We start from the raw sequence: 24,906 nt of genomic DNA on the forward strand, positions 1-24,906 counted from the left end.
ATTAACTTCTCTTAACTCAAGCCATTTCCACAGTGAGTTCATCTAATTTACATCAGTTCAATTACCATTCACTGTATTGAATCATGCAAATTAAGTGTACACAAGCCAACCTAGTTTGCATGAGACAGGTGCTGTGTGATGCAAATGTGTGTACATACATGACTAGCAGCACTCCTCAGGGATGCAATGGTGTTCTCTTGAACTTTAGCAAGCCTGAAACAACAGCCAAGAAAAAGGGTTTGTTAGATGCAGCATAGCACAGAATTGAACCAACAGAAACACAAATCAGAAGTTTTTGTTTTAGAGACTACACACAAGTTGATACTGAAGTAAATGACTATGGGTTGCAGCTTTTCAAAATGTCCACTTCCTCAACTAATGTCAGTGACAGAAAACAATTTCCCCAGTTTAAAATGCAAACAAACTTACTTAGTGGTTGTTGTAGAATTCCCTGCTCCCCTGTGTCCAACATCCAGAGCTGTTCTTGGTTTCCAGTACTTTGCATATGAAGCCTGCATATCACAAGTGTATCCCTGGATAGGTCTGATAATTATGTAGTCCACTGCAAGAAAAACAGCAATGCTTCCCATGTCAGTAAACAGCAGATGGCTTTGAGGAAAGTTATCTGCATCTGTTGCTGGCATCAACTGTACCTCTAACTTTTCCAATTGTCTTCCTTGGATTTCTGCTCATAATGGCAAGTGAAAGAACTCCAGCACTCTTTCCAGGTTCTGCAATTGTGGATGACAGGAGGCAGGCAGAGCCTACGTGACCTGGGAGCACATCATCATGTACTACCTTCTCACCTAAATCTTCCTGAAAACAAAAACAAAAACCCAGAACCCCTACTGTTAGATGTGAGTGAGAATTCTAAACAAACTCTTCTGGCTTGACATGACACAGGTTTCTTGTGTGTTACACAAAACACTAATTTCAGCTAAAATTGTTTAATGTAACAGCAAGTTACGAATTACTATTAGGAAAATTAAAACTTTAACAGAAATCTACAAAACTCACATTTTTCTTTGACACCCCTTATATCTCAAACTTTTCACATCAAAATAGCATGCATGGAGTAGTCTATATTCTAAAATGCCCAAGCCTTGTTTAGGACAAAAATTAACTGGAATAATATTTATGCTTCAAATGCTAGAAAACTTGGTATGCATTTGCAGAGAAGAATTAATATACAGAATGTGCACTTGACCATAGTCAAGTTCAGGAACTATGCAGACACTTTACAATTATGACTGTAAGTGATCCTGAAGGCATTTTCAGACTAAAAAGAGAAAGCTTAAAAAACCTTATTCTGTGTAAGTTGCTTTCTTTTAAAAAGAACTTCAAACACTAAGACTTTTCAGGGGAAAAAACAGTGTAAAATAAGAGACACAATAGTGAGAATCCAGTTTTAGTCTGCATGAGTTAGTTCAGAGAAATGTCTTTTGCTTATAAATATAAAAATTTAGATTCAATAGTTGTGATATAATCAGTTTATATACACATTGTACAGGCTGAAGCAGGGGAAGCATAACGTAGCTGATAAAGGATTAATATTCTGATAAAGGATTAATATCAAGCCAACCTAACAGCATGCAATACTGCACAGACACAGATTCAAGTTTAATTTGTACTGACTTCTAAATAAACAGAACTGAAAAACTTCCTGTGCCACATCAAGAAGGCTCACAAAAACCTTTCTACAATGGGCTGGGAGTCAGTAATCTCACACTTGTGTAAATAAATCCAAAATATAAAGAACATCAGGCAGTAGCTCTGTTTCCACAGCGAAATCTTCGCAACAACTGGGCTCCAAAAGGCAGACTGGAGTTGCTTCTTAGGGGTAAAGAGACATACCTCAAAAAAATCAAATATTAACTCCAAGTTATCAGGCTCCATGGTTTGTATTGTGTATTCTATCCATCGGTCTGGCTGCAAGGCGTAGCCACAGTCAGGCTGAGAGTGCCGACACTTGTAGTCGTCGTTACTGATCAAGGAGAACTCCACCGTGTTCGCCATTTTCTGGGGAACAGTAGGGGATGTCTTGTCTTCATCATCATCCTTCTCTAGGCCTTCTAGGGTCAATTTTACTCTACTCATCCAGAAACAAAACAAATGGTTAAGTCACTGCAGAGCCTTTACAAATGAGAAAGATTTAGAACAGGACTGCATACAGAGGCTCCTCACACGAGCAAGAGTTTGCAGCCATTGTCTAAATCCTATTTTAGTCAGATTTCAGTGCTAAAGTCACTGCTAGAAGTTGAACATGGGTAAATATGAGAACTCTACTAGGGGTCTGAGAAGCAGCACTCCCACCAGACTATTTGGGCTGCCAAACAGACAGCCTTCCTGTACAGGCTGTACACCCATAATGCCAACAAGCTAAGGAAAAGCACTGAAAACAGCAGTCATCATCAAGGTCAAGCCTTGAACATTGGTGGCTGCTGCTATGTCCCTCTGATAAGGCAGACAAGTATACTCTAATAGACATAAGTAATATAGGCTGAAGTAATTAAATTCCATGAAAAATCCTGAATGAGCATTTAAATTAATGGATTTCTGAAAAAAAATCCTGGACTGAGAAGCATAAGCCTCTCTATAAGACTCAGAGTCCTTTATCATACAGAGCAAACCTTCCAGACAAAATTAGTTATGTCAGTGAAGTTAAGCACACATGAGTAAACCAAATCCCTTCCTGCATCACAGACACAGCAGATGAGACACAGGATTATCATTTATAGATGCCAAGTCACCAGTAAAGCTGATGTCATATCTCAAAGAAATAATTACAATTGTGGAAATCTATTATACCAAGTCCACATTGAAATACAGCCTCATAAAAAAAAAAAAAGAAAAGAAGTTACAACACAGGTACTCCAGAAACTTGAAAAATGACACTGCCATAGCAAGTGACAGTCACAGAAATGACTGGACAGATCCAACATTATAGGACAGAGTGTTTAGTGAATGCATCTAGCTTATCAAGTTTTATTTCAACCATTTAACTTAGACAAGAAGCTGGCTTCAGAAATTACTCTCTCTATCTGCTATAACATGCAAGGAAAAAAGGCAAAGCTGTAGAGAACACAATGTAAGTATTAAATCTCACTGAAGAGCATCATATTAAATAAATCTTCCCCTCACCAGCAAATTCAGAATTGATGGGAGGGCAAATCAAATCAAAACTGGAAAAAAAGAAATAAATCAAGTATAACAGATCCATGGAATGGTTTGGTTTGGAAGGGATCTTAAAGATCATTTAGTTCTAACCCCCCTACCACAGGTAGGGATGCCCACTCTACCAGGTTCCTCCAAGCTCCATTCAACTTGGCCTTGAACACTTCATGGGTTTCAGCACCTACAACTCTGGACAACTTGTGCCACACCCACACACTAAAGAATGTCTTCCTCATATCTCATCTAACCCTGTCCTCTTTCAGTTTAAAGCACTTCTCCCTTGTCCAATCACTCCAGGCTCTTGTCTAAAGTCTCTCTTTAGGGACTGCTCCAAGTTCTCCCCAGAGTCTTCTCCTCTCTAGGCTGAAGAACACAGAATTTCTAATCCTGTGTCCACAGCAAGAAGTGTTCCAGCCCTCTGAGCACCTCCATGGTCTCCTCTGACTCACTTGAACAGCTCCATGTACTTAGCCTGGGGGTCCCAGAGCTGGATGCAGGGGATGCAGTTCTCCAGGTGGGGTGTCACCAGTGCAGAGCAGGGGCCAGAACCCCCTCCCTCACCTGCTGGCCACACTGCTGCAGCTGCAGCTCACAATGCACTTGGCCTTCTGGGCTTCAAGTGTGCAGTGCTGGGTCACATGGAGCTTCTCATCACCAACACTCCCAAGTCCTTCTCCTCAGGGTGCTCTCAGTCCATTCTCCACCCAGCTTGCACTTGGGACTGCTCCAATTCAAGTGGAGGACCTTGGTGAGATCTGAGCTCCCAAGCCTCTGAAGCTCCCTCTGGATGGCATCCCTTGCCTCCAGTGTGACTGCACCGCTCAGGCTGCTGTCATCAGCAAACTACTGAAGGGACACTCAGCCCTATTTTCCATACCATCAACCCCTGAGGGTCATCCCTCATCCCTGGTTTTCACTTGGGACATCAAGCTGCACCACAACATCCAGGGCAACCACCCAGCCAAACCCTTATCCACCGTGTGCAACAGTGCAGTCCTCTAAACACCAGGGCTAAGATACCCATTTCTGACAATGAACTGTGGAGTTATAAAAATGCCTCATTTTTGAGGCACCTCTGCAGAGAAAAGCACCAAACTGATTTAAATAGCAACCTAAGAATACTACAGCTCCAGCCAAAAAGCAAGAAACACCAAGACAATTATGGAGTAAATATTTGTGCTTTAACCCTTGGAAACTGGGCTATTAGTAACCCAAAATGAACTTAAAGGCTACATCAATTAAGTAAAAAAAATACCCCTAGTATTGACAATTAAGATGAGGTAAATTGCATACTGAGATGAGCAGGCTCTTACCTAAACCTTGATGTTTTAAATTTCTTCTTAGAAATCAGTACAGGGGGTTTCTCAGAATAATGCAGACGTAGCCTGATTTCTGTCTGACATGTCAGCCAACCAGCATCCACAGTTTTAATACCATCTATCAAAAGCCAAACAGAAAGGAGAAGACATTTTAGTAACTCATTTTAGGGAGATCTAGGTAGTTCTTCTTGCCATCACCTTCCAGATAATCCTCCTTATCACCAGCCTTGATCTACAGTAATGCAAGAAGTGGGGTGCAGCCTTTCCCCAGTCTTTCTGAACCACCCAGAACAGCCAACAGGATTTTAATGAGATCAAACAAGTGTATCCATTAGCCCGTCACAATCAGCGCCAGTAAAGCAGTGCAAGTCTGCAGGACAGGGTACAGCAACAGTTCTGATGAAAAGTGTGGAGAATCCTCACCCTCAACACCAAAACAAGGAGGAGGACCAGAAGCACAAGCTGCAAACCAGGTGCTGAAGCAAACCCCACAGTTTTGAAGAGCTCTTAAAAAGCCAAACCCATCATTTGATGAGGATATGAGGGGGAAATGGAAAAGCTTGAAGACAAGATTTATGAGGTATAGTAAGGAGTTACTTTCAGTGTCAGAGGATTGAACATTAAGTGAGAGGTGGGTCAGAACTGTCACAAGTGAGACATTTGTGCACACACAAGAACAGGAGGTGTGGGCTTACAACAACCCTTTGGCAGCTGCATCTCTGACTGAAGAGGCAGAGTGGGTAAATTCAGTGTTTTTCCAGGCATGAAGAGTTTTTCTAAAGTTCAGTATTAAGAGAAAGCTAAGCCTATTCTCTACTTTCAAAAAATGCATGCTCATGATTTATAGTTCCCAAATTTCAACCTTTAACACCATCAGAGCGACACGACTTCAACTCTTCCTAGCACTCTCTTATTAACATTAGAAGGGATAACAGCCTGAGTGTGAATTCACAAATGCTACATACAAAAGTAACTATAAAAGCAGAGAAAACTATCATAGGCAATTCTTTTCAAAACCTATAATCTCAAACATTTTTCAATTACAAGACTTAACCTTGTTTAAATTAAATTCATGGTAAGGAATAAAGGTTAATATATCTCACTTACTACAGATTCCAAAGTCTCCATCATCGACAATAATTTTATTTTCTAGAATTAAAAGGAATGGAAAAGAATGGAAAAAAGTAATTAGTATTCACATTTAAAAATCATTGCCAAGTTAAATTAATTCTACTTCTCCACTTCACTTCTAAAAAGTGTATCTTAAAAACGCAGGAAAACTGAATCAGACAAAGCAGCATGTTTTTTGCAACCTTCTATAAGGACTGATCTCAATTTATGTTTTTTCTCAGTTTCTGCATGAAAAAACCAACCAACACACAAAATACCACATTTCACTACAAGTAATCTGAACTGAGAGTAAAAAGTTTGCACAATTTTCTGGCCTGCTGCAGTATTTTGCTGCTGACTACATCCCACTAGTATCTAAGATGTTTTACTTGTCAAAGTAGTGTCAAAGACATTAAATTTTCTTGCAAATATACAACAAAGTTGTCCTGCTGCACATTTAAAGCTTTCAAATTGAGTCAGTCACAATTAAAATGCTTATTCTGCCCACGTGACAGAAACCAACCTAGCATGAATACTGAAAACATTCACTTCACACTTACTTTTATCCTCACTCTTTCCAAAGCTTTAAGAACTGAAATCCTAAGGCACTAAGTAAACTCATCAGCATGAACAGAACAGATAGTCTAAACAAACCATCTATTTCTCAAAACATAAAAGTTCACGTAATTTTGCCTCTACAGTGGTTAATCCCTTTTTTCCCCCTAAAAATCATTTGGCTCCTAACCTAATTTCTTAATGACCACAGGCAACAATTTAGGATCAAAATGACCCAGTGCTAACATACTGTGCATTGCTGCATTTTCTAAAAGACTGCTTATGAAGAATTGAGTATTACCTGGGGTAAAAAATCTCAACTTGGAATGAGGTAATTTAAATTTAAAGTCTAGGCCCTAGCAGAGGATAGGCTGCTTCTCTTATCAGTTACTGACAAATACAGAAATAACCTTCTTACAGGAAAAGAAACACTACAAATTCAACTGAAATTTAAAAAAAAAAGGCAAAGGGAGAACGGAACATGATCATGGCACTATTCATGACTAACAGATTCTTTGATACCACCTTCTTTCTAAAAGACATTTTTTCAAATAATTAAAAAGTTTCTTAACAAATGTAAACTTCTAAGTGTGGACAAAATAGTATTTTTTATGTGCTAGAAAAGACAGTGCATAAAACATGCCATAGCAGCATAAGAGATCTAAACTACAAGCTACATTCAAAGGTTATTTCAGTCACTCTTAAAACCCAAATTTTTCCCTGTTCAGAAAAGCATTAGTAACTCATATGCAAGTCTGCATGCCACCCTTTCTTTCAGCAAAATACATTTCTGCTCAATTGACGGGTAAATAAGTACATTCATGTTTCTATTTTCATTAATCCATTTACTTATAGAAGCCTAATTAAACATTTTTGTTTAAAATTTTACTAATTAAATAGCACTTAAATAAAAAACAGCAGTGACTTCACACCCTCCCCTCATTTTCTTTAAAAAAGATCATATGGATCCTTAGTCTCAAAGACTTAAGCTTACAGAAAATTATTAAAATTTCAAATTAGTAAAAAACCAACCCACATAATCTTGAAGGATGACAGCAAATAATTTCACATCCACTTCCATTTTGAAGCCACTTACGTATATATACATACATATTTTGAGAGTAAGGCCCATGTTGTGCAAAGAAAAAGTCTATACCTCCCACACATTAATCAATTTAAGTATTTTAAAACTATAGCTATCAATCCCTCTAAACCAGTGTGCAGCATATCAGCAATCTTATGCATATGCCTCAAACAGATGCAGTTGATGCCCATACCTAAAGGGGTAATTGATCGTGGTTGTAGATGAGTCTCCCACGTGTGAACTATGACTTCGCAGGGACCATCGATAGTCTGTAATTTAAAAGTTAAATGTCTGCAATAATTTCTTTTGTTAGATCTGACTTTGTACCCATGAAGCTGGTTGGGATGGTTGTGAACTAAACGTAGAGATTTAAGGAAGTAAAAGAAGGAGGAGAAGAAAGGGAGAGGAACAGAGAGAGAAAAAGACTGAAGAAGAAAGAAAGAAAGAAAGGAAGGAAGAAACAGATGAGGCTTCTTACCCCTGCAACTGCTGATGACTCTGTTTGATGTGTTGTGAATACATATGACAAAACTTTTGACAGTCTGACATGGCAGAGAAGTTACATGGAATCATTAAACCTTTACTGCTAACAGATGCTCTGCTGGACTACTTTAGTTTCCTTCTTATACAAAAAAAAAAATCTCTAAATTCATTAAGAGTGCTCACTTTGTTCTCAAGCTACAGCAACAGTTTATGAGAAACATACCCCACATCTCTAATTCCAAACAGCATTCAGCACCTAATCATGCACATAGCAGTTGCAGGGGTGAGTTCTCCTTCAAAATTTGCCTTGCTAAATTCAAAGACTATAAAACACAGTTATTTTAGTTGTGGTACTGAAAAGCAAGTTATTTATCATCTAATTAAAACATAAATAATTGATCCAATCAGCCAGCAATGAAGACCCTGCAGGCTATTCCAGCTGGAGCAGGATAAATTAGATACTGTCATTAAAAAGAAAATATTGTCCACCAAAAGAATACATTTGTTGACAAACACAGCCAAGACTCAGATAACCAGAACATTAACACAAACTCTCCTTTCAGAACAATTTAACTTTGAGATAGCTTTCTAGGAAAAAGCTTTTAGGGAACCAGAACTTAACAACAGAGAGAACATGCCTGATTACCAGTTCAGTCACCCTGAGCAGGTTCCCCTAGCATGGCACAGTTGTTACCATCAGATGTAGAAACCACTGTCAAATAGCTGCAATATGTAACTTTGATGTTTTGGGGCCTAAGTAACTCTTATTTCCAAAAAAATTTGCTACTATTGCCAAAGACATGGAAAGTTCCATGCCAGCTCATCCCAGTAGTTCAGGTTCTTGTTTGAAGAGATTTCAGAGCCACAGGGACATCCAGACAAGCTTCAGACTCAGCAGTGTAATTACACAGCACCAAAATGTTTTGTTCCTTTACACCTCACCCAACAAATTCTTCACATGCAGATGGGATTTCTTGACATACACTGAGCACATTTAATCTCCCAAGCCTTTGGCTGAGTTAACAGCAAGCAAACACCAAACATTCAACAAGAGCTCAGTAGGATGGCTTTGCTCTGTGAGTCTCAGCTAAAGCAATGTTCCTAATGAGTTCAGAGGCATCCACACTTAAATGTCATGTCAGAATAAACCACATATGCTTAGTTATGTTTTAAAGACAGAATGCATGTAAAATATAAATACAATTATATTACTGCTTCCAGTTTATTCCTGTTATGGGGCAGTTTTAGCTCACAACTTCTCACTGCTGCCACAGTGACCACACTTAGGATTTCCAGAAAAGTAAATAATGAGAAATTTCTTTCCCCTTCTTTGACAGCACAGTGACATTTGCCTGTCACAATGACAGTTTCTAAATCTGCAAACCCTGTTTGTCAGCAGGGAGGCTGCCATTTACTCCCACCATGCAGGCATGCAAGATCTGCAACAGCAGCTCCCATGAGCACGTGTACAGCTTTAGTTTGTGAACCTGGGCAATGCAAATCTTCCAAACATGGACTAAGCTGCTTCCTTCACAAGGTAAGCCAAGGTTCTTCCTTGTAAAACCCCCAATGTATTGTATGAAAATGTCAATTTATTTCTTACACTACTGTAACTGTCCATTCTCAAGTTAGGTTCTAAAATGATGAATGAATTTGAATAACATTATCCCAACAATAAGGACACCATGCCAGATACATTCAGCATAAATTCCTTTCATGAAAGGAATACAATGGACTGATTGTGCATTTAATCCCAGGAACCCTCAACACTTCCCATACTAAGAAGAGCCAAGCAAAGCTACCTGGAAAAAAAGGGCAATTGATTAGAGAACAGACAGAGATATCACTAAGAACCCTCTCAATCCCTGCTCAGACCCTCTCTGAGTTTACAGGCATTTAAAAAACGTTTCAATTACATGTAACAGAAGCCATTGTTACAATGAGGTCAAAAGAGTAATGTCATTTCTGTGGCATATACTGACCACATCTGAAAAGCAGCCAGCTGAGCAGCAGAACTAAATGAGGTGTCATCAATATTAACAGTATGGAAACATTGCCTAAAAGGAGAGTTTCTAGAGGACAGTCTTAAAAGGGCATCCATCCAAATGTCACATCAAGCATCTCATGGGCAGTACACTGAGATAAGTGGCTCTGTGGATCTTTTTTTTACTAATACAGACACTGCTATTTTTTTAAAAGCCAACACAAATATTATGTTGCTTGATCCCGATTAGCTGAACATCTGATTCAATTTTCAAGTCTTTAAAGAACATTCAAGAACTTTCTTTAAAAATCAAGTCTTCTTCTGTTATGAGAAGCTGGGGCCTCCCTCCCCAGCAGTCATTAGACACTTTTGAAGTGAAGGGGAAAATGCCTATCTAGCATAATGGCTCTGAGGTTCAAAGCAGATGCACCATTTCCATGAAGTGCCTGGGTACTCAATACAATTAAATAATGAAAACACTTCTGTGGATGCTTAAATGGTAATTTAGGAGATCAGTTCCAAGCTTCCTGCTTTAAGACAATACAATAGAGTAGGCATTAGAGGGGGGGAAACCCAAACCAAATCTTAAAAATGCCACACAAACATATTTATCCAAGTGCACTTCACTAATTAAAACTATGTTTCAAGAAAAATAATCTACTTCAATAATATGAAACAGCTAAATTAGACTTAATTGCTAAAGCTGCATTTCTGACCAAAATCTCTCTGGATTTCTGTACCATGTAGAAGACAATAATTAAGCACTAAACTGAATAATTAAAGCCATTCAGCCATCACATCCAACTTGCCAGGCAGCAGCAGATAAAAGTCACCTGGCAGGAAATGCTGAGCTCAGTAGAGATTTTACAGCTCCGGTATTTCCAGTAACAGTTTCTCACATAATCTGCTATCTCAGCAGACAATAATGTCTCTGTTACTATCGTGACAACCACAGGTTCTTAATCTACAAAAAGCTTTTCTAAGGCATTAATTACTGAGTCTAGGTCTCAGTTTCATCTTTATTACTACAGTCCAGACACTAAATGGATTTATTTAATTGCACTTTAAAAAGTAAACCTAACTCTCATTTGAAACCTCTGTAATCAAGCATTAAGTGTGAAAAATGTCCTCCAATCCAGTTTTTAAAGTCCTGCTACATGCATAGACAGTTTAGTTATTTCACACTTGCCTTGAAAGAAGTAACCCGGAACTTGCATGTTTATTTACAGTTTTAAAAGCACATACAGAACACAGCTGAACAGATTAAGGTGTGTTCCTTACCAAGGTTTTCAAATATGCACCATGCAAACAAGGCATGTAAAATTATTCTTCTAAAATGTAAGATACATAGAAGACCAATTCCAGCCAAGGGAGTTTTGGTGTGCCTCACACAAACCCCCTCACAACCCACTGCCACAAACAGAAAGTGAGCGTAGAATAAAAGCCAGGAAGATCCTCACAGGGAGCTCACTGGTCCCAGACTATGTTCAACAAAAGAACAACCTCAACCAAAATAGTTTCTGTCTCATTTCATCCTAGTGTGTATATTTCTTTTTCTTTTTAAATGGTTAAGTTCAAAATGTTTGCAACACAGTAAAATCTCTTGATATGCAGGAGCCAAGACCTGACACCAATTTTACAGGAAAATGTTCTTTGGATATATATTTGTATTCATGCAAAAATTCTATGAATTTCAATATATTGAGTATTTTTAAAAAACACTGCTCTATTTACATAAGCACAATTATGTTAACAGCAATATGCTTCACTACAAACAAGACTTTCTATTAAATCATACTTTCCTTCAAGTAAAAAAATTTAAGATCAAATTATTATCTTTTTAAAGGGAAGGGAGAAAAAGACATCACTTTTTTTTTTAATAAAATATCAATTATTCTATCTATTTTCACATCTAGCCTGTAGCACTACTATGGGTCATCTAGGAACTACCATTTCTCTGCGTAAACACATATCAGCCCCATCTTTGCCACCATGTCCAACTCAAGCATCTTCACAGATGCAGCTGCTGTAGAAGTTGCTGACTTCAGGTGGATCTGTCCTCAGCATGATTTAATAACTATGTGATGTCAAATTCATATCTCAGACTTGAACATATAGTTAAGATTACGCTGTTGTTTTACTACACATAAAATTGACATAAAAAATTAAATGTCAGAGATCATATATTGCCAGCTTGTCAAATTTAGGAGATTAATCACATGCAATGCCTAACGAAAAAAATTCTGAAATAAAAATAGGCAGAATAATTTAACTTAAAAGTATATTTTCCTTATCAGCATTTCCTTAATGCTAAAGTTCTCCATGTACTGTCTCACTTGCACTATACTGTACATGACATTCCTGTTACTTTTTCATTGTTCTGCAAGAGGTTTACAAAAAGAGGAAGAAAACTACATTGTAACTGGATTTCTTTCCTTCAAAAGACTATTTTATAAGAAGTCCTGTGCATTTAACAGGTACAAGTCAGACACCACTAAGGTGACAACCTGCACCCCAGGAATTCACATACTTTGTTTTGTAGGGGGGTTTCCTTTTCTCCTGCTCTTGATGCTGGTATTGCATTAAATTCATACTTACCTTGGCAGACCCTGCATCACACGGTGCATAAGGGTGCAGATACAGAGCACCTACTCAAAGAAACACACTCACCAATACAGAGGGTAAACTTTTGCAAATGGTAAAACAGAAACTGTATTGTGTATCAACCATGGCTCAGCCTCTGCTCACTAACTCTGCTTCTTGAGTGTGTTACATTTGCTTACATTTAAACTTCTGGACTTTTAAACTTCTGGTCATTTGCAAAAACAAAACAAAATGCAAGAGTCCTATCAGAGCTGCTAAGCTGTAAGAATTAATCTACTTTTGGCCTCAGTTTGAACTCAGCAAAATCTATTACTGGCCTTCCCTTCTTTTGCCTCAAAGTAGCAATTTAAATACCAGTTTCTGACTAGACTGTTCCACATGCTCTAATGAAAAAACCAGAACTGTGTTTCATTTGAAATTAGTACTCTTCACTGAAATGATACCTCCATCAAATGTGAATTTTTTAGTTAAAAAAGGCTGACAAAAACTTACATGCTCTTGACAGTAATTTGAAATTTTTAAAAGGCATTGATGAGATGGTTCTGTAACTCCTTTGCACATTTAGCTACAGCCTTCATAATCCCAGTTTCAATGAGGAACTAAAGCCCAGGGTGAACAGCTACAGGATATTAATAGAATAAGAAAGACAGCAAAGGCAGCATTAAATTTCTTAAAGGTTGTTATTCTGAAAAACAGTTCAAGAGTAGCTGCTTATTTTCCCAACTTAGTCCAACTTTTTCCTGGATGCAGCCTCTTCCCATCTGAAGAACTTCCCCCTGCCTTAGTGCAATGTTTACAAACCAGTACACTGCCACATACATTAAACTCTAATTTATGTAACTTTAAGTCATATCCAACTTTGACATCAATACCTGTAAAAACACATCTGTCTGTGTCTCTTGGCTCTTTTTTCCCCCTCCAAGTCGTGCAAATACCTACATACAAACATACAGAAAACAATGGGATGCCTCATCCCTTGTTTCACCTTTTCGCTTCAAGAGATTAACTTATGTTAATTATGCAGCACAAAGTCTGGTTAATACTTCTCATGCGTCACAAAAACAAATCTGCAGTGATATCAAAAACTTTTAAAATTTTAATGCACCTCCTACACTGATCATTTTTCTCCTACTATCACTTGCTTCCATGCTATCATACAGGACAGATATGAGATACTATCACATTCCTTCCATGGATCACTTGAGATCCATGTCCTGCTGAAGTCCATATGCAACTATAATCTAACTATGAGAACTTCACCATACTATTTAAGCTCTATAATAATGTCAGGGATTTCTTTACCACTGATATTTCTAGAACACTAACACTGATAAAAGAAAGAAGAGAATATAATTACAGTTAAGAGCATATGGTCATGTATTTCCAGAAGTGAACTGTATTTCCACAAATGTTTTAGTGTTTCACATGTAGCAATTCAAGACTTATTTCTAAAAAAACTCATATTTAACTCAGGAAATCCTCTTTTTATTTCAAGTATGGGAATTTCTCCTAAGGATGAGCCAACTTAAAGTAGACAAGGTTGTACATACCTTAGGTTCCAGAAAGTATCCTTTAAAATACCGATACTGAACAGGAACTCCTCTAGGAAGCTCTACAGTAGTTCTCCATCTTCTCTCAAACATACTGTGAAGAAAAAAAGAAAACAGCCAACCAAAAAAATAAGTTTCAAAGTACAGCCTAACAGCCACCTCAGACACATGTCTAAGAAATATTCTAAAATAAAGTCTAGTGTGTTGTTGCAAGGAAAGTTATTACAAAGTACCTTAGCCAAACATGCACAGAACACAAGATGTACTTAGAAATGACACTGAACTTTTTGATTGACAGATCTGAAATGCTCTAAGAGAGCAAGAATTCTCATCCTCATTGAACAGATGGGGAAAACATGGTGAAGTGATTCAGACTCATCCAAGATCACACAGCCAGTCACTGACAGAATTACAGACACAGCCTGCAAACCTTATTTTCCTTCACCACAGAGCTGCCATAAGCTGGCACCATTTTAAGAAAATACTGCATTTTTCCACTGCATTTAAGCTTTTTTTGTGTACACTCATACATCCCCTCCCCCTTAAGAATTTCAATGCAACTCTCAGTTTAAATAATCTCCTCCCTATCACTTTCTAGCACAATAATAACTTTTTTATAGTCTTTACTTTCTTTTTATCCTATACATCTCCTACAACTTGCTGCACAGCCATGGGATTGAGAATTGCCCTAAAGCAGTTTCACACTCCAAGTATCTAAAGCTAAACTACTGCAATGCCAACCACAACAGCAGAAGCATCATCTGTAACTAGAAAAGCACACCCAAGTTTTATATTTCCTTAAACATATTCCTAGGTGTTCAAAGTGTTCGGGGGCAACACAGGAAATTCTTGAGTTCTACTACCAGTATATGCAGCGAAGGAGTTTACAAACTCAAAGACAGAATAAATTTGTTGCTCCAGAACTCCAGCTACTTCAAATGGAATAAGTAAAACAAATTCAAAACAGAAGAAAAAAATCCCCCCAGAAAAACCAAAATTCAAAACCAACTTACTCATCCATAATCTGGAGGACCACTGCAAGCTGGGGATTCCAATTTCCCAAAGCACTGCAACTCCCACATATTGCAAAAACCTCTCCTAAAAAATCCAAACAGAAAAATACCCACAATCATCATTACTCCAAGCTAGATGGCATTAGAAAGTACAGCCACAGTCAAACTTTCAAGTATTTTAAACATATACACCAGAATCACTCATTTAAAATCCATCCTGTCCAGAAAGGAATCTTACCCAACCAAAACTACAACAGCATTTTCTTCACCATCCCAAGGACCAGAGAGAGGGACTAATGACAACCCCAGCCCTTAAGAGGGTTGGCTGCCAAACCATTCTTAAGGAATAGTGTTCAAAACATCTCTGGAAATGCAGCAGGCAAATATTCCCAGGAAAATGTTTAATCTCAAGATAACACTGTTATTTCCCTAAATATTCTGTATTTTTAAATGTATGTCCATATTCCGTCAAATTCATACCAAAAACTTAGAAAGCACAGACAAACAGGAGGTTGCTATCATTACTCCCAAGGCAACATCCCCAATTAATTTGATTCCCAAAAGTAATAAAGTTAATTTTGCTGCTATGCTTTCAGTTTTTATTGAGTATCAAAACATAACATTGTTAGACAAAAAACCCACATGAAATTGTCACATTTCTCTTAATGCATACATACATACAGAACCCAAAAGGTCAAAACAGCATATTTAATTTTGGGATATCCCAAGTGACCACTGCAACTTACCCTTGTTTTTAATATAAAACCTGTATGTATCTGACTATAAGAACAGCAAGGATAAATGCTAATGGAAAGAACTAATTAGAATTATGCTTTCACAGGGTTTCAACAAGATTTTTAGACATAATAAAAAGCTGTTGCAGAATGAGAAAATATGGAGTTTTAAAGTACAGTTAGGCACCACAAAAGAATGATACAAGCATCTCTGACTTATTTCCTGTTCCCAAAATGAGTAGTGTGGGGGACACAATAATCCCAAGATACAAAGTAGACCAGTTGTATGCAGCAAGTGTACATTACCTCTTCCTAAGCCACAAATCACAGCTGACACTTCAAAGTACACAGTTACAGTTTTGAGGATGCCCTTTGGTCTCTAAAATTGTGTCCCTTTTCTCCAGTTAAACTACTAAGGGATACCACAGGCCTGCTTATGAAAGAAACCTCTGCAGACCCAGGGGTTGGAAAAAAATCTACAGAAGATAGAAAGACAACATTTCTCTGAATGAAATCATTCTGAAATCATTTTACATAACACCTTGAACTTCAACAGGATTGTTGGTTTTTTTTAATCTTTTGCTGCAATTCATTAAAAAAAAAGAAGCCTGAGCTTTCTGGATGCTCACTGTAAGCACACAAATGTAGGTAAAAATCTACATTATGAGTATATTTAGTATGCAATTACCTATGTCAGCTTTCCCTTTTCCACCCTATCCTGAGGCATGTGATGATTTGTTTTTGCAGAGAGGAGATAAAGTGGGGAGGGAAGACCACCTGAACAGCACACAGGTAGAGTTTCTGAATAGAGATATTAAAAAAGAAGCTAAAATTCTTTTAACATCCCTTTAAAACAGCAGTACTTAATACACCTTTGTGTACACACAGCCAACCTTGAAGTGCCATATAATTGTATTCCTCTTAACAGGCGCCAGCTGGGAGAGTTCTCTGGGCTCCCATTTTAAACAAAATGTGAACATCCAGTGACCACCTCTCACTCAGTAAGGCACCACACACCAAAGGCAATGCTGGAATAGGATGTGCAGCCACCCTAAACTCCCTTCAGCAACTGCAGTGAGGCCGAATTAGGATTTGTAAAACACTGCCTGAATTATCCCAGTAAAGCCAAAGTGAAATGCAGGGCAAACTGCCTCCCCATAGGCCATTCTGAACTCAGGGGGTTTGGGTTGGGTTTGCATTTCAAGCTCAGGGGCTCTCAGCTTCTCCCCTCTCCTTGTCATGGAATTCAGGGCTGCTCCTGGCAGAGCTCCTTCAGCAAAGAAGGTAAATCTAAGCTTTCTGCCCCAACTCAAAGCTTGCAACAGCCTCACTGATCCAACAATAATAACAAAACCCCCAATAATATCAATGTTGTCATAAGCAGAAGCACCCTTTTGTGCCATCTCTTTATGCTGTATTTTCAGATAATTCTTTGTGAGCAGCCATTGAGGCAGGATCTGGTTCTCACTAATCCTACTTTTCATTGCAGATATTATTAGCACAGGAAGAAGTTACACATCCAAAGTCAGCTTTGCTAGTGACAGTGCCACCACAGCTGTGGAAGCAACAGTGTAAGCAGGACAAAGAGAGCACAGCTTGCAACACTCCATGGTACAGCCCCACAGGTCTTGAGATAAGGTTAATTTACTCTCAAGTTCTAAAATTTTCTCCAGAATGATACAGAAAACTCTACTCCTCACTAACAGCTTTATGTTGACATTGAGTAGCAGTTTTCAGTTCCCAAATGCCAAATCACGAGGGAGAAACACAGGAGAGGTCTAACACAGGGCAGATGTCAAAACCTGTACAATGTTTGATCATTTTCTTCCCCTACAACTACAGGAGACACTTCTGCCATCTGGTATTAGCCTGGCACAGGAATTTTGCCAATCTGCTCCCACATTCCTCTGCTTCTGTAAGGCAACAATCCATTACTTTTTTGGTGAACTTCTGTGCTGGTTTTGGCTGGGGTAGTGTTAATTTTCTTCACAACAGCCAGCAGGGGCTGTGTTTTGAATTTGTCCTGGAAGCAGTGCTGATAACAGAGGGATATTTCAGTTATTTCTGGGCAGTGCTCACAGCATCAAGGCCTTTTCTGTTCTCTCCACACCAGAGAGGGGGCTGGGAAAGAAGAAGCTGGGAAGGAACATGGCTGGGAGCAGTTTTGTGGACTCAGTTACCAGCTGTGGTTAAACCTTCCTTCCTCCCAAGTTCCTGAAGATTAAAGTCAATGTAATACGATCAATTAACCAATACCAGATTTTCATGTTCTACCTGATGTGGTACCTTGTGTTCCTCATTTGGATAAAAGAAGTTATTTTACCCTTTTTTCTGTTTGCATAGACAGAATACTGAATTAAGCTGCATATTCTTTCTGTAACTTCTGATAGAGGTCACATCTTGTGAGAACTTTCAACAGGGATGCAGAGAGAATAAAAAACAGAACAAACACATCAGTGCATGCCTAAGTATCACAGGTCAGTATACAAATGCTTGTTTCCATGGAATAAAAAGGTACTAAAGAGAGAAGATTTTAAGCCAATCATAACCATCTCAGTTAGCATCAAAATCCCTAGCACATTATGAAATTTTTGTTTGGAGAAAGAGGTAAAATTTATTTCCCAACTCTCATTTTCAAATTCATTGGTAAAATGTCTTAATATATTTTAAAATTATTTATCATCTTGAATTTATCATCTTGATATTTGATCTAATATGTTCTTTTATCTCTGAGATAAACAGACAAGACAGCCTTTGACCACTCCTCTTTTAAGTTTTCTCCTACACCAACCATACAGAAAGGAGAAAGTATGATTTGAGTACCTGGTGCTGATGGCCCCCTTATTTCAAAAGTGACTTGACAAGAGCTCATTTCTGCAGAACTTTTGTCTTGGGATCGTTGAAATCTCCTAGAGTGGGAAGAAAGAGAACGAATTTGAGGAACAATCACTTCATTTGGTGCTGCTCTAAGTAAGAGGAAACAGAAATCCCACCACCTACAGGGAAGCAAGCCACTTGTGATATTACTGCCTGGGTGAGCAGTAGAAGTAGAAAGCTCTTTAAAAGCAGCTGCAGACCCAAAAAACAACATCCAGCTGCAACACTGGCATAAGAAAAAGACCACTAAATCAAATACCATATGCAAGTATTGTATGCTGCAGTATTTATCAGTCTTCAGCAGAGATTTTTCAAAACTCTCTAATTTTGCTTCCAAGGAGGCCACTGGAAGGTTTTAAGGGATTTAAGATCAGGACCCCTGGCAAACAGTAACTTCTGTCTCATCAGTGCTACTCTTCAGCATGCTCTACAAAGCACAAGGAAGTTTCCACAGAGAAGCACAACCACCCTGAAGGGAAAGGGGAACAACCCATAAGAGATGAGAGCTCCCTGCTGTCACTTGTCCATTCTTGCAGACTCTGCTCCCCCAATTCCAGGCTTTCACTGGAAGCACCAGGAGCAACTGGAAGCACCAAGCAGCCTTCAAAGCAGCCCGGCAGGACGAGACTGCCTTTAGCCAGGACTGCAGCTGGAAGATTGACTCTGCCTCAATTTTCTCCTCCAATGCACAACACCTTGACTGAAAAAAACCTGGCAGAAGCCCATTTTCACCATTACAGCAGAAACAATATTGATATATCACATCCTTTTATATTATTTACAAAAGCAGCAGTCATAGTAAAGTCCACATATGGATGTTGCTAGACTGTCATCCCCCAATTATATCCATCTGGACATGAGCTACAAAATAATTGTAATTATTATGCGCAGAATGAATTTTGCAATGCTTTCAATTAATCCATTTCTCTACATGACTGTGAAGGGCTTTTTGTTCTGCATGTGTTTTGTTTGGTTGGGTTTTTTTTTAACTAAGGAAGTAGATTGTTACTATTGCTATTTTTGAACAGGACAAATAGCACTTTATTTCAGTACAATCTTGGTCAGCAATCTTTTAATAACAACATCAGAAGGAACTAACAACACTGAACAAAAATTTGCCTTTCATTAGCTCTACTACTACAAGGGGAAGCCCTTGCCTTCAAAGGGCACAGGACAGCTAAATATGCCTTCAAAGCAAAAGGCAGATACCAAACAGGAAAAAGAAGCTCATCATCAAACCTCATTCTTTGTGGGCATTTAGAATGTTTTTGCAGGTATTGAACCTTCAGAACTGTTTCTTCTGGATTTTCTCCTCCTCCTCCTCTATTCCCACTGTAACTACAGCTGCCTTTACTTTTCATTCCTTTTTCTCCTCCCTTATTTTCCCTCTCCATGCCAAGGAAGATGACTTTTCAGTAATACAATGAGAGCAAAAATAAACAGTAGACATATAAAGGTTTCTGGTCACATATTCCAATTCTGCATTTGCCTTTCACAAATTTTATCTTTCTCAAATGATAAAATCCCAGACTCCTGAAGCTAGAAATAAGCACGGCTGATAAACAGGAATTCCATGAAGGGCATGCCCCTTAGGAACTTTCTCACCTGTGTATGTTAAGTGACACATTCTAGCACTTGTTTTTAGCAGTTATTTATAGACAGAGAAGCACAGCACTTTTCAGTGCTGAAGCTAAGACTGGACTCACAAAGTTGGTCTAATGTGACAAAAAACCTCAGTGTAATGCAGAGAATTAAAGTTACTAGTGTGCATTTATGATGACACCAAATGCCTGTTTGGACAGCCTTTAACTGAAAGGGCAGAGGAGCCAAAGGGGAAATGAAGGAGGCAAAAATGCCTTGCAAAAGTCAAGCAGGAAAGTGAAAGCGGATATGTGCACCCAGTTCCCCAAAATAAGAATGTGCTTTTGGCTTGCAAAAAAAACCAAACCAAAAACAACAAACAAAAAACCCAACCAACCAAACAAAAAAACCCAACAAAGCAAAACAAAACCAAAAAAATCCAAAAAAGCTGTTTCCAGAGCCAATGCAACGACTCAAATTTAAACTTCACAAAACCCAGCATGTGTCCTACTGCAAATTAACTAACTACCCAACTGTTCCTAGAGAATCATCCAAAATCCTCCTAAGTCTACAAAGCTTTTAGCCAATCTTGTAAAAATTCTATGTGCCTACTTTTCAGACAAGTGTGGGCTTTTCTAAACTGTCTAGTAAAATAATTTTATTTTTCTATATAGGAGTAGCCAGTTGTGAGGAGGTTTTGATAAACTGACTTTGTAAAATTGCCAAAATTCTACCCAAAATGCATTTTATCTCAAAAACCTACTCAGCCTACCCAAGGGATGTATATGAAGAAAAGAAAAATTCCACTTCTCCAAGCAAGAGCATGTTTTTTACTAGCAGAACTGCAAGTACAGGCATTGCTCTTATATTTAGGGTCAAAGTACCATCCCTCATTCTGAAAAAAACATCTTTTCTTGCACTGAATGCAAACACACAGCAAGGAAAAACAAGCTCTGCTTTTTGCTAAGGAATCAAACCTCTGAGGTATATTATAATGCACTTCTAAAAGGAGTCTGTGTTTTCAAGATATGATACAAAAACATTTTACTGCAGGGGGAGGGAAAAAGCCAAACAAGCTAAGTTTAGCTGTCTAGTTACTGATGGTTCCTGAAAAGAGATAATAATTTAATTCCCAAAGTGGAATGAAAAGCTTTAACAATCAAATCCTTTGACCTCTAAGTGTCAGGCATCCTTGAAACAGGATGTTCCTTCCTTCAGATTTTCAGCACTGCTTAACCAAAGGAGCTGGCAAAGAATTAACAAAATCCTCTTTTGCTCCCCACTCCTGTCATGATGGGCTTTTAGGTGAATGCAAAGAATTTTCAGCTCAGAGGGGTCACATCATAACTGCTATGGGGAACTGAAGCAAACTAGAAGAGCTACATTAAAAATGATAAGTATTTCCTAATCAGCAAATATTATAAAATCAATTGAGCTGATTTATAAACTAGAAATCCTTGTGCAACAACCTCTGAGTCCAAAAGGAACAAAGCTGAATTCACAGCTGCTGCAGCTACAGGCATTCAGATGCTAACCTGGGTGCAAACAATTGCTCCTCTTCCTTTGGTCAGCTTTTATACACTACAACCACGTGCAAGAAAGCAGTGAACACCTGAATCTCAGTTCTCCTCATGGGAAAGACAAACCACACTGGTAGAGACTTATCTGCACTTCACTAAAAACAAACAAACAAGCAAAAAACAAACAAAAAAGCTCAACATGAAACATTAATAGGAAGAAAAGAATAGGAAATCCAAACTCTCTTCTTCCTGATTCTAAAAGAGAACTTCTAGAAAATGCAGGCAAGAAATAAAAGATGACATAATACAATCAACTGTTAAAGTGTCACAAAGTATCACAGGTTTCCTCTAAAATGAGGTAATAAATGTCATCCTGGATGGGAAAGACCAAAATATTTTTTGGTTCTAGTTAGAAATATACCAGGACAGGGATTTGATTTATTAATTCAAATCTTGAAGTTCATTTGAACCTTCTGGCTTACAGGTCTGGTGATATATTAAAGCCCTTCACAAGCCTTCAGCTTTAGTGGATTATTCTGCCTCACCCTTAACTTCCCTAACCTTTCCAATATGATTGAAGAGGTGCTGGCTGCTTGCTGTACCACGTCTTATATGTTTTTTCAGGATTAGCTAAATACACACCAGGTAATCTGGGGCAATCCTGGAATATAACAGTCTATCTGACAAACACTGAACAAATTCCAGAGTCATAAAAATTCACAGCAGCCATGCAGCCAGGTTAGCTGCTCTCTACTCATCACAACCAATATTTTTAATAGCAACTTGAACAGGTATTGAGGTTTTGATTCTGGTGGTCCAAGGGCAGGCTTGAAGTACAATGGGATTTTTTTTTTTAACTGTGCAGACTTACAAGCCTGAAGGCCTTGAACTTTGGTGCACGGACAGAGGGCTTTCAAAATTAGGCAGGGAACACTTCAAGCAACTACCCTGACAGACCTGAATGAAAAGCTGATTTTATCAACTCTAAACTGACTGTAAGGACTGCAGAATGGCTGGTTACACTTAGCACATCCATTATGGATAATCAGACTTTGGCAACACGCTGGTAAGAAAGCAAAAAAGTATCAGACTCACACCAGTGTCACATTTCTCCCCTTCTCTCCCCACAAAAAGCCACCAATATCAATCCAATAAGCTAAAAGTAAAAAATTCTGATGGAAAGGTATCAACCCAAAACTCTCTTGGGTAACATTATATTTTAAAATGACAGGATAATAAGCAGCACAGATTTTTCCAATGAGATGAAAAAATACAGCTCACAAAGCATCATTTTAATGGCTGGGGTTTTTTTTTAAACTAATAAATTTTATAGATACTTAATGGGATTTTTCACAGACAACTAAGAACACAGGTGCCACAAAATTCCTGGAATGCACTTTAGCACTTTCAAACATCTGATATTTGGTGTCAGATTACTTCTGCCTGCTCTATTACCGAATTTGCTTATTCAGCTGCAGAAAACCGAAGCCCATTGTACTGGGTCTGGCTGAGAGGGAGTTAATTTTCCCTACAACAGCCCTGACAGAGCTGTGCTTTGTACTGGCAGCTAGAAAGGTGTGGATAACACCCAGAGTTTCAGCTGTGCTCACACAGCATCAGGGCTGTCTCTCCAACATTCCCCACTGTCACCAGGAGGCTGCGGTGGGCAACATCCTGGGAGGAGACACAGCCAGGACAGGTGACCAAACTGGCCAAAGGGACACTCCTGGTCACATGACATCAGCTCAGAGATTGATACATTAAAAAAAGAAAGGGAAAAAAAAAAAGCTATAAGAAAGGAGGGTGTTTGGCATTTAAGACCTTTGTCTTCCAGAGCAGCCCCTATCCATATGGAAGCACTGCTTCCCTAATGGTGAAACAGAGAATAAAATCTTCTGTTTCCCCTTGCTTCTGCAGAAATTATTTTTGCTGCATTAAATTGCCCCTATCTTGACCCCTGAGGCTTTTTCCACCTTTTCTCCCTGAGGAGAGGGGTGACAGAGCTGCCTGGTGGGCAAGTGGCACGCAGCCAAGATCAACCCACGAGCACCTCCTGTGCACAAACAGGCTCTTTCATAATGCTAGCACACATTTCATCACACATCCTGCTGCACAGGCCTACAAGTGCACAATCCTAAAAGTAAACAGGCTCAAGCATTTCAAAATATCTCTCCATTTACTCCACATAAAGATAAAATCAGCAAGGACTAGAAGGCCGGAGTGTTTTTGGTTTTATTTTTGTCATTTTGAGCTGACACTTTCCACCTTAAGAGAAGAGACTCATGAGCTGTATGAACACCCAGGAGAGTCCAACTCCACAATGAAGCAGGGGAAAGGTTCCACAGCCCCAGCCAAGTCATCTGACAGCTGGGAGGACACACAGGCAGCACTGGGGCTGACACAGAGCACCCATTACAGCCTCCCTCATGAACCATGAGCTTGAGCACAGCCCAGCCCTGTGGGAGAAGGTACTGTGCTCAGATTTTACCTTCCTAAAAGATGTGCTACACACAGCAATAGAAAATCCATCACACATCAGATCTACTGCGGTGCTGAACAAAGGGGCACGAGCCTAAGACACACACTGTGATATTCCAAAGATACCAAGTGGTATCTGGGTAACCTTGTAGTATGATGAACAGATTTTGTTGTTTGTGGTTGGTCCTAATGAGGTATCAGATATTACAGCATACATCTAAAGCAACAAATTAGACATGCAAGAAAATTATGTAACAGTAGCTGACGACACCTGGGTATTAGAACAGCGTCAGAGGATATATTTGTCAGGGCATTCCCTTTAACAACTGGGAGAGAATTTTTAGAAACAGCATTACAGCATCAACCCCTTCATGTTCAACCAAACAAGAGGGTTCTTCTGCCCCCTCCTCTCCCCTCACTGCACCTTGACTGCAGGAGCAAGGACAAACTCAGCAGGTCTCTCCTTCTGCATTGCAGTGCTAACACTGGACAGCAAACAAACTTGCACAGAGGATTCGGACATGCTGTTCTGATTCAAAGGCTGAAATTTTACCAACAGCCAAATGCTGACATTTAGAAAGCCCAAGTGACACCTCTGAAATTGCATCACACTAATACACAGCAAGTGAGAAAAATATTTTGAGGATTGCATTTTCAGTATCAATTTAGGTCCCCATGTGAGGGGCCACATCAGCCGTGGTTCCCTCTGCTCACCCGCAAGGTATCGGCTTTGTTTCAAGTAACAACAAGTTAATTGTTTCAGCATTTGGCAAATACCTGTCCATGGGACAGACCCTTCCACCTCAGCCATGCCACTGCAGTTCGGTGAAGTTCTTGAAG

At 38.9% G+C, this 24,906-nt stretch overlaps 1 protein-coding gene across 4 annotated transcripts in view; it reads right to left on the minus strand.

Moving 5' to 3' along the window:
• Positions 1-24,906, minus strand: part of GPCPD1 (glycerophosphocholine phosphodiesterase 1) — a 42,553-nt gene that overhangs the window by 15,569 nt on the left and 2,078 nt on the right. For all 4 annotated transcript variants that reach the window (XM_054290165.1, XM_054290167.1, XM_054290166.1 and 1 more), the window contains exons 2-11: positions 18,434-18,519; positions 14,877-14,961; positions 13,864-13,957; positions 7,436-7,511; positions 5,601-5,642; positions 4,488-4,611; positions 1,855-2,089; positions 654-816; positions 430-562; positions 159-213 (exon numbers count right to left, since the gene is read on the minus strand). In XM_054290165.1, coding sequence (XP_054146140.1) covers positions 159-213; positions 430-562; positions 654-816; positions 1,855-2,089; positions 4,488-4,611; positions 5,601-5,642; positions 7,436-7,511; positions 13,864-13,957; positions 14,877-14,961; positions 18,434-18,482 — 1,056 coding nt within the window. In that variant the 5' untranslated portion in view covers positions 18,483-18,519. The remainder of the gene's footprint in view (positions 1-158; positions 214-429; positions 563-653; positions 817-1,854; positions 2,090-4,487; positions 4,612-5,600; positions 5,643-7,435; positions 7,512-13,863; positions 13,958-14,876; positions 14,962-18,433; positions 18,520-24,906) is intronic.

The sequence above is a fragment of the Melozone crissalis genome, unplaced genomic scaffold (genome assembly GCF_028551555.1).
Source record: "Melozone crissalis strain CALT ecotype California unplaced genomic scaffold, PUWL_Pcris_2 ptg000081l_1, whole genome shotgun sequence".
Classification (NCBI taxonomy): domain Eukaryota; kingdom Metazoa; phylum Chordata; class Aves; order Passeriformes; family Passerellidae; genus Melozone; species Melozone crissalis.